At 51.5% G+C, this 14,971-nt stretch overlaps 1 protein-coding gene and 1 long non-coding RNA gene across 3 annotated transcripts; one reads left to right on the forward strand and one right to left on the reverse strand.

The window, feature by feature from the left end:
- Positions 1-2,306: 2,306 nt before the first annotated feature.
- LOC146543271 (uncharacterized) lies at positions 2,307-8,187 on the forward strand. 2 transcript variants are annotated; one of them, XM_085237564.1, is made up of 9 exons: positions 2,307-3,182; positions 4,425-4,594; positions 4,798-4,917; positions 5,671-5,794; positions 6,136-6,222; positions 6,311-6,412; positions 6,631-6,770; positions 7,266-7,342; positions 7,856-8,187. In XM_085237564.1, exons 2-9 carry the CDS (start codon positions 4,541-4,543, stop codon positions 8,091-8,093), a joined length of 942 nt encoding a protein of 313 aa, XP_085093690.1. In that variant the 5' UTR covers positions 2,307-3,182; positions 4,425-4,540; the 3' UTR covers positions 8,094-8,187. The 2 variants fall into 2 exon arrangements, with proteins under 2 accessions (XP_085093690.1, XP_085093689.1); XM_085237563.1 differs by lacking the exon at positions 2,307-3,182 and having other exon boundaries at positions 3,189-4,594.
- On the reverse strand, positions 3,737-10,748 carry LOC146543272 (uncharacterized). Its single transcript, XR_014886803.1, has 2 exons — positions 9,202-10,748; positions 3,737-8,119 (listed from the first exon to the last, which is right to left on the reverse strand). It is a non-coding gene; the product is annotated as an uncharacterized LOC146543272 (long non-coding RNA).
- Between the last annotated feature and the right edge of the window lie 4,223 nt (positions 10,749-14,971).

Raw genomic sequence — 14,971 nt, forward strand, 5'->3', positions numbered from 1 at the left:
ACTGGCTTTATCACGGATTTGATGAGGCTGGAAAAGACCTCCAAGATCATCAGCCCTCTGCTGGGGGAGAAGAGCAGAAGCGTCTCCTCTTTACTGCTGCAGAACCTGACCAGGGTTAAGAACTGCTGTGGTTTAACCCAGCAGGCAGCCCAGCGCTGCACAGCTGTTCTGTCACAGTGCAATGGGGGAGAAAGACCAGAGAAAGGCAAAACTCACGTGTAGAGATAAAGACATTTAATAGGACAGAATAGGTGAAGAAAAGAACAAAGGAAACCAACAAAGGACTCATCTTTGAGTCTGTTAACAACTGCTTCAAGCTTGTTATTCCCTCTCACCTCAGACGTGCCATAGGCTTTAGAGTTCCTTTTTCCTGTACTGTAGGGCAGTGCCTGCAGCCTGGCTTTGTTTATATCATAGAATCATAGAATCATCAAGGTTGGAAAAGACCTCTGAGATCATCCAGTCCAACCGTTCACCTATCACCAATGTTTCCCACTAAAGCACGTCCCTCAGTTCAGCATCTACATGTTCCTTGAACACCTGCAGGGACAGTGATTCCCCCACCTCCCTGAGCAGCCTGTGCCTCAGCCTCACCGCTCTTGGAATAGAGGTATCTCCTAACGTCCAACCTGAATCTCCCCTTGCGCAGCGTGGGGCTGTTCCCTCCAGTCCTATTGCTAGTTGCTTGGGAGAAGAGGCCAGCTCCCACCTCACCACAACTTCCCTTCAGGTAGCTGAAGAGAGCGATAAGGCCACCCCTGAGCTTCCTCTCCTCCAGACGGAACAACCCCAGCTCTCTCAACCGCTCCTCATAAGCCTTATATTCAGTTCATTTATTTTCATTAGCATAATTAGTAATGTCCTCGGTGTAATCACCCGTGTCCTTCCAAAAGGAGGTCTTCAGATGATGTGGCTAACTAACCCTCTACAAGTCAGCTTTTTCTCCACAGAGGGAATGTTGCAGAGGGGTGACCAAGATCCAAGACTTGTCTTAGGGATTCTCCTAGATTTAGGCAACCTACTACCCCACTGAAGACAATGGAAATACTATTGAAAGGTAGCTAAGCATCCTTCAGTCCAGTTTTTTTCTCCTCTGGAAGCTGAAAACTTAGTTCTATCATCTTTCTCTGAACCAAAGACTCCTTCCTGCAACATATCTCACCATCTTCGCTGCTGTACAGCTTGGCTGCTTACTGCCTCTCTATGGAGCAAGATATGTTCATCAAATTTCTACACAGATCATGCTGCCTGCAGAAAGCCTGTGCTATCCTGCACGTACTTTTATTTTTCAGTTGTCACCACCGAATTGTATTTCTTTTGCTTGAGAGGGGGATTTGATTCTCTTTACTGTGGAAGGCTTAACAATGATATATTTCCCACTGAAGTTGTGCTTACAGAACGGTTACATACATGCCATCGTATTTTCTTTTGCATTCTTTATCTTTTTAGCCATTTGTAGCAGTAAAGAAATCCACAAAAAGTTATTGCTATGCTATGCTATACTGTTTTATAATGCATTTCTAGAGGCAATGACAGCAACAGGGCTTCCATGCATTCGCAGTTGAGCAGAGGTTGATGCACTTCTTTAAGCATATCACCTTCATCAGGCAGCAAAAGTAAGTTCAAGGCAGGGCGGCTGATGCACTGGGACGCAGCAACATTCGTTATGCTGCTTTGCTCCCAGAGGTCACACCATATCCTGCACCAACCGAGGAGAAATTACACTCTCCTGTGCAGAGCCTCTGCAGCCTTCCCACAGCCCTTGAGGACGGGTAGGGATACGGCATGACAGAAAAGGGATTTCCCTTCTGATGGGGAAAAAGTGCCCAAGGAACGTTCACATCCCACGTGCTGGTGTGTAACCGCTCCATGCCCGTGCCCCACGTGCTTCTGAATAGGCAGCACAGCTTTTGTTTCACTCAGCCACCTGGCGCAGAGCAGATCAGGCTTTCTGCAGGCATGGGAAACCATCCCATCACTTTGTGCCTTACAAGGAGTTGAAAACCTTCTCTTCTTAGAGTCCGACTTCCAACCCTTAGCACCTACAGTGAAGTGGATTCCGTTTTTCTAATATCCTTAAATTCCAAGCCCGTGTTTTCCCAAAAGAACAGAATTTGGAGGTAACCACCTACAGCTCAGCAAGCGATTTCAGTGCCTATTTCTGATTGTGGCAATTATTCAGCTCAGAGGTCCCACTTAAAATTTAAGGTGCCCGTTTTAATTCAGACAAAGGCTGGAGGGTTGCAGCTGACTTCCCAAGACTGCAATAGGTGGTGGTGACACAGCCTCAGGCTTCCGTGTTTGTGCTAATCCCACGTTTCCTTGCTCTGCCCTGCAGGGCAGCTCGTGCTGGAAGTGGCTGCTATCACACTGTGAATGAAGGTCGGTGCAGGAGCACCTGCTGATGGGAGGCAGGAAGTCCAGGCTAATGAACTCTGAGGCATCTCCTGGTGTGCTACCAGAGGCGGCAGTAATGATGTCGGGGGAAGTTGCAGAAGAACGTGAGGAGCTCCCCAGCAGGAAGCCACAAAACCGGCAGAAACCTGCAGGAGAGTCAGAGCATGCGCGGGAGCCCAGGAGGAAATGCAGACCGGGTGTTTGAGCGGCGCCTGGCAGTGCAGTGCTGCAGCCCACAACCAGAGCTGTTCTGCCTTCACCAGGCTGGCTTCCCAAGTAGGACGTGTTTGTCCTCGTAAAAACCAGAGGGCTGGCTCATCCCAAGGCTTGCTGATGGTTTGGAAGCTCAAATTCATCCAGCCTCCAAGCTGGAGGCAGCCCGGAGGCAACGTCTCCCGGGTCCAATCATGTGGAGCCGAGCGAGAGGGTAACCTGAGATGGCTGCCCAAGAGTCACCTTAATTTCTCTGTTGTCTTACTTCAGATAACCCCACTGGGTGCCCCTTGTGTCGGTCTCTTAGAATTTGGATCTAGGAGGCGTCCGCTTCCTTTGCTTATAATGAAAGCGCATAAGTGATGCGGAACCGTGCTGAGGTCACAATCGTTGCTGGGGTGGGTGGGTTTGGCCCTCAGCTGGTGAGCAGAGCTGGTGCTCTGGTGAGCGTGCTGCACACAGAGACTGAGCTCTGAGCGGTCCTTGGAAGGATCATCCTTGGAGAGCTCTCAGAAGCACCGCTGCGGCGTGTGTGTGACCTGGGCACAGCCCAGACTGACCTGGACAAAGAGGTGAGCTGGGCTTGGTGCTGCGGGGTTGCTGGAAGGAGTCTCAGCAGAAAAGCTGGGCTGGGGAGGAGCTCCCAGCTCAAACGAGGCCCTTCCCAATGGCTGCTTCCAGGGGAAACTGATTCTTTATGAGATTGTGTCACACGTTTCGGTGAGGATGACGAATTGTCGTCGCTCCCCTGTGTAATGCTACAGTGCAATGGAAAGCTCAGCAGTAATAACAGGGTGGCAAAGTCCTAGGCTGCAGCAAGTGACGATTTGCCCAAGTGCAGCAGTTGGGGTCACAGAAAGAAAGGAAAAAAGCTGCTGAGCCTTGGAAGGCCTCAGGAAGGCAGGGATCTACAGACAGCACCCTTGCCACCACTGCCAACCCTCCACTGATGTCTGGGAAGGGTTTGCGTGCGCCCGAGCTGCCCTGGGTTGGCCCTGCCTTCCCACCAGGTGCTCAATCACTGCTTCAAGCTGTGACTGAGCATTGCCACTACAGCCCTGCAAAATGGCTGCCGGGCGCCAGCCTTCCTCTCAGACATGACAAAGGAAGAAGAGCACAGGCTCCATGCAGTGCAATTTGTGCTTTAATGACCCATGGAGCCCTGGCTGTGCCGTATCCAGCATATTTTTAACAAAACCCCACTGAAGTCATGGTGGAGAGCCGGGTGCTCAGCTGGGGACATGGACTGTCTGGTGACACCACAAGCACGGTGACACCACAAGCACGGTGCTTGGGGCCGTGGCTGCACCAGTGAGTGCCACAGCCGTGAGCGCTGCGCAGGAGTGTGGACACGCTGCGTGAGCTCTCGTCCCGGCTGGCAGTGATAGTGGTGGTGGCTGACGGGTGCTGCCCGCTCTCGCTGACGGTGCTGCTCAGCCATTGTCTGGTGTGTTAGCTGGAAGGGAGAAGGACTGCAGCTGTGCCTGGTAAGCCAGAACTGTAGGTTTGTCAAACATGTGAGTCGCACCAGTGCATCCATTGCAGCTGCAGCAAGAGAAGATGAAGGGAGTCTTTTTCATGTCAGGAACGCAACGTGTGTGCTGCAAGGTATATAACTGGTGATGAGATGGAGGACAGTACTTGCTGGGAGAAGCCGTGGCAGTTAGACACAAGTTGGATCTAGACTTGGCACAGTTCTTGCAGCCAGCTGCTTCGGAGACGTTGCCCGCCTCGAGAGTCTATACGGCATAAAAGAAGAAAGCTGGGAAAATGCTTAATCCTCATGATTCTGCCCTTGTTGATGCCTCCTGTAGGGTTCCTGTCCGAGAGGACGTTTTGGGGATCCAAGCAGTTCAAGACTGCAGCCGGCTCTTTCCAAGAGCGGGGAATTCCTTTGGAGACAACTCAGACTTGCTCTGAGAAGTTCCCCATGGCTCAGCAAGGAGACGACTGCTACTACTATTTCTACTCTGTCTGTCTGAAGGTACGGTTGGCTGTCTTTTGCCTGGATTTTCTTCCCTTCCCACACTTTTCAGAGAAAGCGGTGGAGCAGTGGGGACCTGCTGGTGATGCGTTACCTTCATCAGCAGTGGGATTGTGCGCTCGCTGCTAACAACCTGGGCTAACAGCACGGACACGTTTCAGGCTGTACTCCTATTTTCCTGTGTGGCTTCCTTTTGCTTGCAGGGAGACAGCTGTCCCTTCCGCCACTGTGAAGCGGCTCTGGGGAGTGAACGAGTCTGCCGACTGTGGGTGCAGGGTTGCTGTTTCCGGAATGACTGCAAGTTCAGACACATGAAAATTGATGTGAGTGTTTGCCTAAAGATGTGCTCTCCTAGATAGTCCACAAAACCACTGTTCATTGCTGTAGGAGGGCTGAATGCACTGCTGCAGGCTAGATACATTTGCTGTGAACATCGTACCGGTTTCTGTTTCTAGAGGAGACTGGGAGGAGGTAGGGGGAAGAGAATTCAATGCCTTAGGTATACCTTAGCCAGAGATGATCGCATTAGGTGCCAAAGGCATTTCCTCCCCAGATGCAAAAAGACCGCATTGCACAGGCACCTTAATCTGCTGGAGCAGGGTGGCAGGAAAGAGCGGGCACTGCCCTCCTGCCAGCGGGGCTTGGTTCTGCTCTATCACGCCTGCTGTGTCCTGGATTTCTTCAGAGCAGTTTGTTTTGCTGCTTGGAGTAGAGAAGGGTGGGGCAAGAAATGATGGTAAAGAGCTAAGGCTTGGTCCAGTCATTTCTGACGCACTAAACCACGACATCTGAAGGCACTGTATCTCCCAAATAATGGTAGCATTTTGCAGGTGCGTTGGTTTCAGCCCCCGAACTGAGAGCACGTGTCTGCTCTACCTGAAGGATAAGAAAGCAAAATATGCCGAGCGGTTGCAGCTCATGCAGATGTTGAGAACACGCTCCCAGGTGTTTCCTTTCGGGATAAATGATGCTTCAGCACTGCGACAGACCTATCTCAGGCACAACCTGGAGCGCGGCATCTCTTTGCAAACCTCCTCTGCCTGTTTCCGTGACCCTTCCTTCCTTTCTCTCTTCAGAAGAAGCGCAGTGAGATTCCCTGCTATTGGGAGAATCAGCTGGGAGGCTGTCAGAAAGCCCACTGCCCTTTTCTTCACCTGAAGGAATGCGGTGGGAACGCACCGACCGTACCACCAAGCAACGGTGAGTTCCTGGTGGCATGAAGCATGAAAGACTTAATTATGAATATTACTTCTGAGCGGGTGCAGGATGTCAGGTAACCATTCACTGGGGAGGGCAGGGAAGAGTCCTGATAAGTGAAATATTGGTTTGCGTTTTGGCTGTTAGAATGGGGGTGGGTTTTTTTCTGGAGAGAGGTAAATGCATTGCAGGTCTGTGCTGACTGCAGAAATGGCACAACAGCTTATCAGCAGAAAGGCAAATGTAAGAAACCATGCTTGAAAATTGGAAGCTTGTGGCTGACTGTGCTGAAACCTTCCTCCAAACAGATGCTCTTCAATTATTTCTTGTCTTCTTTCTGCCAGAAGCTGACCCGAGCGGCCTTCCTCTGAACAGCGGCCTTGCAGAAAGCCTGGAGAACCAGACAGAGGTTGAGGAGGCACCAGAGACAGGTACAGATACTGAACAGGCATCTGGGTTGGATGCGCTGTCTTTCTCCTCAGATTTTCTGATTGTTCTCTCCTGGACTGTTCTCTGCAGTTGACATCCCAGCTTCCTCCCATGGCCCGGCTGCAACAAAACGCAAGCGATCTGAGGAGACGGGCAAAGCAAGGGAATTGCCTCGCAAGAAGAGAGTCAAGGGTGAGCACAAGGAGCTTGTTACAGTGCCTCAGCACAGTAATGCTGTCACTTAGCATTGTTCTGGGTCAGTTTTCCTTGCCCTGGGCTATTACTGAGTGCAGCTCCTGGGTTTCTTCGTTCCTTTCGATGTGCTGTGGGTAGACAGAGAGCACTGTGTGGGAATGATACGAGAACGTGGATTTCTCTGGAGGCACAGCAATCTCTTCCTTTTACTCCAGATGGACGCAAGGTGCGCGGGAGGCCTATTGACTGGAAGACCACCTTCCCCACAATGCGGAGACTGAAGCGGAAAGCAGCACAGATGCAACCATCTGCTGCTGAGGACACCGATGAGCCCCCAGCCAGAAAACTACCAATGGTAAGAACAACAGCAACAGCAGTAGGGCATAAGGAAGGTTTACATTGCTCTTGTAGTAATGGTAGAAATTTCAAACGTTCTACAGCTCTTCTGTTTCCTCCGAAGGCAGCGGATGTCTCACAGGGTTCTTATGGAAATTTTCTCTTGTGATTAGATGTACACAGATTTTGTCCATGAATGCTGTGCTGTTAAAAACGCCCAAGGTCACTCGTAACCTTCAAGGGAACGCTCTCTTCAGGAGCACTGTGTTTCCGTACTTGGGATCAGGCTCAGCAGCGCCCAGGGAAGGGAGGAGCAGCCCTCAAAGACCATCCAGTGTTCCACATGTCCTACTGTGGCCAGGGGTGGCGGCCACAAGATTCAACTGCCTGGAAACCCAGCCAGCCAGGCCCTGAATACCTCCAGGAATGGGGCATCCACAACTTCTCTGAGAACAGCAGCTACTCAGAAAACCTTTGAGCCCTGCTTCGTACACACTGTCTTGTTTCTTCCTAGGCGATCCTTGCTTCAGTCCCGCCCGAGTACACCCTGGTCAGCGTTGACAGCGTTGAAGTCCCACAGCTTCCAAGCAGGTGATGACCACTACTTGTTCTTCACCAGTGCCCTTCAGCCATTACACATAAGTTCTTTCGCATCAGGGGACAAGTCGAGTGTTTGAGATGCGTCATGGCATAATCCAACAAAGGAAGAGGTCATTTGCAATCATTTCAATTGCTTACTCAAAGTCTCTGCACAGCGTGTCATGGGGAGAAGTAACTCAGTCAGTGAACAGGTTTATGCAGAGGATGACTTCTTCACATATTTACAGTCAAATAATGAGGCTGGCGATGTGTTTCTGCTACAAAACCTGGCCCCTGTTGGCTAGGCTCAAACTGCTCTGTCTGTCCAGATCAGTTCCCACTACGAGCAATGTGCCTGCTGGTATCTTGCACTCTAAAGGCAGCCGCAGGTTAACTGAATCGCCATCCCTGTGTGAGTGTGAGGTGCGGGAGGGGTTAACCACAGATCTCAGAGCTGGTTTGCTGAAAGCGTATCTCCAGTTAGAAATGTCAGGTACTGACTATTCTCTTCCTTGTTCTCCCCAGTTGGGAACTGCTTTCAGGAAGCCAGGAAGACTCTGGGGCACAGTCAGAGATCAACTCAACATCCCATACCATGCAAACAGATCAGGTGCAGCAGCTGAGCTGCACAGAGGCAGGGAAAGAACTCTTCTCTGAGGATGAGGACCTCGAGGAGTTACTGATGGAAATCACAGAAGAAGAACAGGAAGGAGAAACTGATGAGGACACTGTGGGTACAGATGAGCTCCTAATGGTACTCTGAGACCAATGACATTGCAACACCATCATCTGATTGCATATTTTAAAACAACAACAACAAAACATAATTAAAACCAACCCTATTCCTTTTCAACCCAGTTCCTTTTCTTTCTTATTCTGAGGGACACTTTTCCTGAAACAGTGCAATGAGTCTTAAAGCAAACTGGTAAAAATCAGCAGTGCCTGCATTCTGTTCTCCCGATTTCCCTGCTGGTCAGAGTTCAGGGGCTGTACACCCACTCCCCAGCTCTGGGTGGCTGCCTTCAGCATCAAGGGCATAAAGCACTTGTGTGGGCACAGAAAGACGTCCATCCAGAAGGCTGAACCTGAAACTTCTTCCTTCCTCCCCCCTTGGCAATACTCTGCTTTGGGTTCACGAGGAAGCTCTGGAGTTCTGCTGCCTTGGACAGTGCCTGTGTCAACGGCAGCGCCCACCTCCCACTCCCACCTCCCACTTTCTCATCCTTCTCTCAGGCCTCTCGCTGCATGCTGCAATTCCTCTCCGTGAACAAGAGATGCACACCCAGTACGACCGGCACACCCCTTTCCTTGCCCAGATCCTGTTGCCCATGGGCAGCAAGGGGCAGCAGCTTGGAGCGTTAAGGCAATCCCTTATTGGATCTGACTCCTGCTTCTCATCCCACTGCCCAAGAACAGCGGTGGAGTCACTCATCTCCTGACAGCCCAGTGCATCTGCACTGCATCGTGGCCAAGGGGGCAGCACAGAATTTGTGAGTCCAGCAAGTGCTGGCGTTTGTGCCGCTGGTGGTAAGTTCTTCAAAACATGCACATGCCCAAACACTGGCGTGATCTTCCACAAGGTACTTAAGTTGGGAATGCACCCGCAAGCTAGGAGGGGGAGCATCAAGTAACAATTACCAAAATAAAGGGACTAACCTGATCTAATTTTAGGTAGGCAACTAATTAATCAGAGCTCCTTCCCTGTCTAACCATCACTACAGAAGGGATGCCAAACCAAATTCACGTTTCCAGACACACTGAGCTGGAAGGACAATTCCCACAGAAACTTCACACAGAACACACAAATACTGCTGCGAGTCTTTGAGGCTAGAGCAGTGAGAAATCGAGTTGTTAGCACAGCAGATAGCTACCTACTGCACGGACTTCGTGGCTCTCCTCACATCTCCTCGGATGCAGGCGTTCCCGCGTGCAGCTCTGGCTCCCGGGGGCAGCAATAAGGCTGCGCACTGCACGAGGGGCCGGCACTCACCGCTCCGAGCGAGAGGATGTCCTCAGCACGAAGGCCTTTCAGAACACGGAGCAGAACGTCCTCAGGCACACTCAGCAACGTCAGGACTCGGGGCCGTTTTCTTCTCCTTCGCTCGGCAGCGAAACACCAACACCTGCAGCACCCCGCCGCCGCGGGCCGAGACCCGCTGAGCGCACTGCCGTTTAAACACGGCGCGCCGCCCGATTGGCCGAGAGGATGACGGCAGGTGGGGCCGTTCCCGCGGCCGCTCCCGCCGCGATTGGATCACGAGGATGCCAATTCCAACTGCGGCCGTTGGCGGTTCACGCGCACGGCGGCCACCGCGCATGCGTGCGGAGCGCGAGCCCTTCCCGCTGCCCCCTCACGAGGGCGCTGTTGCCGTGGCGCCATCTTCAGCCTCAACGATTTCGCCTCGCAACACGTACTGGAGTCGCGATAGGATGCCTTTATCTTTCGCCTCAAAACGTGCAAGGACATTTCCCTCGGGTTCCACACACACTGCTTTTAAGAGTGGCTCGCGACGGCCTCATCTTCCCAGGCTGGAAAGGATCTGCACTATCATCCAGTCCAGCTGCCCACCCACCACCGTTTCCCCACCAAACCGCGTCCCTCAGGACAACATCTAAACAAAGTCTGTCTCACTGCTCCTGCAGCCAAAGGGCTCAGATGCACGTGTTCCTGCCCGATTCCCTCCTGCTTCCCTAAGTGTCACAAAGGAATTTGAAAATAGGTTTCAAGATTTAAAAAAAATCATCAATTCTGGTCTATTTGTGTCTCTGTTTCTCTGTTTTCATCTCACGTTTGCAGCTCTGTTACCTGCAGGTTTCCACATGGAACGCATGGGCTTGTATCAGCTATTCAACTCAAAGATATTCAACTTCAGGTCTCTTAACTCTTTTATCAGAGAGAAATACGAAATACCTCTTCCTTCACAATCACACCTTATTCACACCATCGCTTTCTCACACACACACACACACACACACACACACACACAAGCTGTGAACAACTATTTTCAAGGATGAAGCACGAGGAGGGTCAAATTCCATGAAGTCCTGACAAACACCCGAGGACGAACACCCTGACATCTCACCTCACCGCCATCGAACCAGGCCGATGCATTAGTTTCACCAAAACAAGGTCAAATTTCCCACTGGCTTTATCACGGATTTGATGAGGCTGGAAAAGACCTCCAAGATCATCAGCCCTCTGCTGGGGGAGAAGAGCAGAAGCGTCTCCTCTTTACTGCTGCAGAACCTGACCAGGGTTAAGAACTGCTGTGGTTTAACCCAGCAGGCAGCCCAGCGCTGCACAGCTGTTCTGTCACAGTGCAATGGGGGAGAAAGACCAGAGAAAGGCAAAACTCACGTGTAGAGATAAAGACATTTAATAGGACAGAATAGGTGAAGAAAAGAACAAAGGAAACCAACAAAGGACTCATCTTTGAGTCGTTAACAACCGCTTCAAGCTTGTTATTCCTCTCACCTCAGACGTGCCATAGGCTTTAGAGTTCCTTTTTCCTGTACTGTAGGGCAGTGCCTGCAGCCTGGCTTTGTTTATATCATAGAATCATAGAATCATCAAGGTTGGAAAAGACCTCTGAGATCATCCAGTCCAACCGTTCACCTATCACCAATGTTTCCCACTAAAGCACGTCCCTCAGTTCAGCATCTACATGTTCCTTGAACACCTGCAGGGACAGTGATTCCCCCACCTCCTGAGCAGCCTGTGCCTCAGCCTCACCGCTCTTGGAATAGAGGTATCTCCTAACGTCCAACCTGAATCTCCCCTTGCGCAGCGTGGGGCTGTTCCTCCAGTCCTATTGCTAGTTGCTTGGGAGAAGAGGCCAGCTCCCACCTCACCACAACTTCCCTTCAGGTAGCTGAAGAGAGCGATAAGGCCACCCTGAGCTTCCTCTCCTCCAGACGGAACAACCCCAGCTCTCTCAACCGCTCCTCATAAGCCTTATATTCAGTTCATTTATTTTCATTAGCATAATTAGTAATGTCCTCGGTGTAATCACCCGTGTCCTTCCAAAAGGAGGTCTTCAGATGATGTGGCTAACTAACCCTCTACAAGTCAGCTTTTTCTCCACAGAGGGAATGTTGCAGAGGGGTGACCAAGATCCAAGACTTGTCTTAGGGATTCTCCTAGATTTAGGCAACCTACTACCCCACTGAAGACAATGGAAATACTATTGAAAGGTAGCTAAGCATCCTTCAGTCCAGTTTTTTTTCCTCTGGAAGCTGAAAACTTAGTCCTATCATCTTTCTCTGAACCAAAGACTCCTTCCTGCAACATATCTCACCGTCTTCGCTGCTGTACAGCTTGGCTGCTTACTGCCTCTCTATGGAGCAAGATATGTTCATCAAATTTCTACACAGATCATGCTGCCTGCAGAAAGCCTGTGCTATCCTGCACGTACTTTTATTTTTCAGTTGTCACCACCGAATTGTATTTCTTTTGCTTGAGAGGGGGATTTGATTCTCTTTACTGTGGAAGGCTTAACAATGATATATTTCCACTGAAGTTGTGCTTACAGAACGGTTACATACATGCCATCGTATTTTCTTTTGCATTCTTTATCTTTTTAGCCATTTGTAGCAGTAAAGAAATCCACAAAAAGTTATTGCTATGCTATGCTATACTGTTTTATAATGCATTTCTAGAGGCAATGACAGCAACAGGGCTTCCATGCATTCGCAGTTGAGCAGAGGTTGATGCACTTCTTTAAGCATATCACCTTCATCAGGCAGCAAAAGTAAGTTCAAGGCAGGGCGGCTGATGCACTGGGACGCAGCAACATTCGTTATGCTGCTTTGCTCCCAGAGGTCACACCATATCCTGCACCAACCGAGGAGAAATTACACTCTCCTGTGCAGAGCCTCTGCAGCCTTCCCACAGCCCTTGAGGACGGGTAGGGATACGGCATGACAGAAAAGGGATTTCCCTTCTGATGGGGAAAAAGTGCCCAAGGAACGTTCACATCCCACATGCTGGTGTGTAACCGCTCCATGCCGTGCCCCACGTGCTTCTGAATGGCAGCACAGCTTTTGTTTCACTCAGCCACCTGGTGCAGAGCAGATCAGGCTTTCTGCAGGCATGGGAAATCATCCCATCACTTTGTGCCTTACAAGGAGTTGAAACCTTCTCTTCTTAGAGTCCGACTTCCAACCCTTAGCACCTACAGTGAAGTGGATTCCGTTTTTCTAATATCCTTAAATTCCAAGCCCGTGTTTTCCCAAAAGAACAGAATTTGGAGGTAACCACCTACAGCTCAGCAAGCGATTTCAGTGCCTATTTCTGATTGTGGCAATTATTCAGCTCAGAGGTCCCACTTAAAATTTAAGGTGCCCGTTTTAATTCAGACAAAGGCTGGAGGGTTGCAGCTGACTTCCCAAGACTGCAATAGGTGGTGGTGACACAGCCTCAGGCTTCCGTGTTTGTGCTAATCCCACGTTTCCTTGCTCTGCCCTGCAGGGCAGCTCGTGCTGGAAGTGGCTGCTATCACACTGTGAATGAAGGTCGGTGCAGGAGCACCTGCTGATGGGAGGCAGGAAGTCCAGGCTAATGAACTCTGAGGCATCTCCTGGTGTGCTACCAGAGGCGGCAGTAATGATGTCGGGGGAAGTTGCAGAAGAACGTGAGGAGCTCCCCAGCAGGAAGCCACAAAACCGGCAGAAACCTGCAGGAGAGTCAGAGCATGCGCGGGAGCCCAGGAGGAAATGCAGACCGGGTGTTTGAGCGGCGCCTGGCAGTGCAGTGCTGCAGCCCACAACCAGAGCTGTTTGCCTTCACCAGGCTGGCTTCCCAAGTAGGAGTGTTTGTCCTCGTAAAAACCAGAGGGCTGGCTCATCCCAAGGCTTGCTGATGGTTTGGAAGCTCAAATTCATCCAGCCTCCAAGCTGGAGGCAGCCCGGAGGCAACGTCTCCCGGGTCCAATCATGTGGAGCCGAGCGAGAGGGTAACCTGAGATGGCTGCCCAAGAGTCACCTTAATTTCTCTGTTGTCTTACTTCAGAACCCCACTGGGTGCCCCTTGTGTCGGTCTCTTAGAATTTGGATCTAGGAGGCGTCCGCTTCCTTTGCTTATAATGAAAGCGCATAAGTGATGCGGAACCGTGCTGAGGTCACAATCGTTGCTGGGGTGGGTGGGTTTGGCCCTCAGTGGTGAGCAGAGCTGGTGCTCTGGTGAGCGTGCTGCCACAGAGATGAGCTCTGAGCGGTCCTTGGAAGGGCATCCCTTTGGGGAGCTCTCAGAAACCGCTGCGGCGTGTGTGTGACCCGGGACACCCAGACTGACCGGGCAAAGAGGGGGCTGGGGTTGGTGGCGGGGTTGCGGAAGGAGTCTCAGAGAAAAGCTGGGTGGGGAGGACTCCCCGCTCAAAAGAGGCCCCTTCCCAATGGCTCTTCCAGGGGGAAAATGATTTTTAAGAGATTTTTGGGCAACTTTCGGTAGATAGAATTGTCGTCGCCCCCGTGTAATGCTAAGTGCAATGGAAAGCTCAGCAGTAATAACGGGGGGCAAATCCCAGGCTTCAGAAAATGACGATTGCCCAAGGGGAGCAGTTGGGGGCACGAAAGAAAGGGAAAAAACTGCTGAGCCTTTAAGGCCTCAGGGGGCAGGGTCTACAGAAGCACCCTTTCCACCACTGCCAACCTCCCTGATTTGGGGAAAGGGTTTGCGGCGCCCAGCTGCCCCGGGTTGGGCCCGCCCTTCCCCCCAGGGCTCAATCATGTTCAAGCTGTGATGAGCATGCCACTAAAGCCCGCAAAAAGGCTGCCGGGGCCAGCCTTCCCTCCAGACATGCAAGGAAGAAGACACAGGGCCCCGCATGCAATTTGGCTTTTAAAGACCCAGGAGCCCTGGCGGCCGATCCAGCATTTTTTAACAAAAAAACCCCCCTGAAGTCTGGTGAGAGCCGGGTGCTCAGCTGGGGACATGGACTGTCTGGTACACCCAAGCACGGGGACACCCCAAAAAAGGGGGCTTGGGGCCCCTGGCCACCAGGAGGCCCCGCCCCTGAGCGGGCAAGTGTGGAACGCGGTGAGTCTGCCCGGGGGCAGGGTAGGGGGGTCTGACGGGTGCTGCCCCCCTCGCTGCGGTGTGCTCAGCCATTGCTGGGGTGTTAAACTGGGAAGGGGGAAGGACGAGCTGGCCTGGGAAGCCGAACTGAGGTTTTTTCAAAAATGTGAGTGCACCAGGCACCATTGCAGCTGCAGCAAGAGAAGATGAAGGGGGTCTTTTTCATTCGGGAAAGCAACGTGTGTGCTGCAAGGTATATAAAAGGGGATAGATGGGGGGACATTTTTGCTGGGAGAAGCCGTGGCAGTTTGACCAAGTTTGGGTCGACTGGACGTTCTTGAGCCACGGGGTTCGGAGACGTGCCCCCCCTCGAGACTATACGGGATAAAAGAAAAAGCTGGGAAAATGCTTTTAAACCCATGACTCCCTTTTTGTGCCCCCCTGTAGGGTTCTGTCCCAGAGGACGTTTTGGGGGTCAAGCATTCAAGACGCGCCGGCTTTTTTCAAAGCGGGGGGTTCCTTTGGAGACAACTCAGACTTGCTCTGAAATTCCCCATGGCTCAGCGGAGAACTGCTACTACTATTTCTACTTGTCGTCGAAAGGGCCGGTTGGCGTCTTTTGCCGG

Source organism: Meleagris gallopavo, chromosome 16 (assembly GCF_905368555.1).
Source record: "Meleagris gallopavo chromosome 16, MGAL_WU_HG_1.1, whole genome shotgun sequence".
Lineage (NCBI taxonomy): Eukaryota > Metazoa > Chordata > Aves > Galliformes > Phasianidae > Meleagris > Meleagris gallopavo.

Excerpts from the sequence above, each read along its gene's own strand:
- LOC146543271 (XM_085237563.1), top strand. The coding sequence starts at position 4,394 with ATGATTCTGCCCTTGTTGATGCCTCCTGTAGGGTTCCTGTCCGAGAGG. Across the intron at positions 4,595-4,797 it reads TCTACTCTGTCTGTCTGAAG|GGAGACAGCTGTCCCTTCCG; the intron begins GTACGGTTGGCT and ends TTTTGCTTGCAG. Across the intron at positions 4,918-5,670 it reads TCAGACACATGAAAATTGAT|AAGAAGCGCAGTGAGATTCC; the intron begins GTGAGTGTTTGC and ends TTCTCTCTTCAG.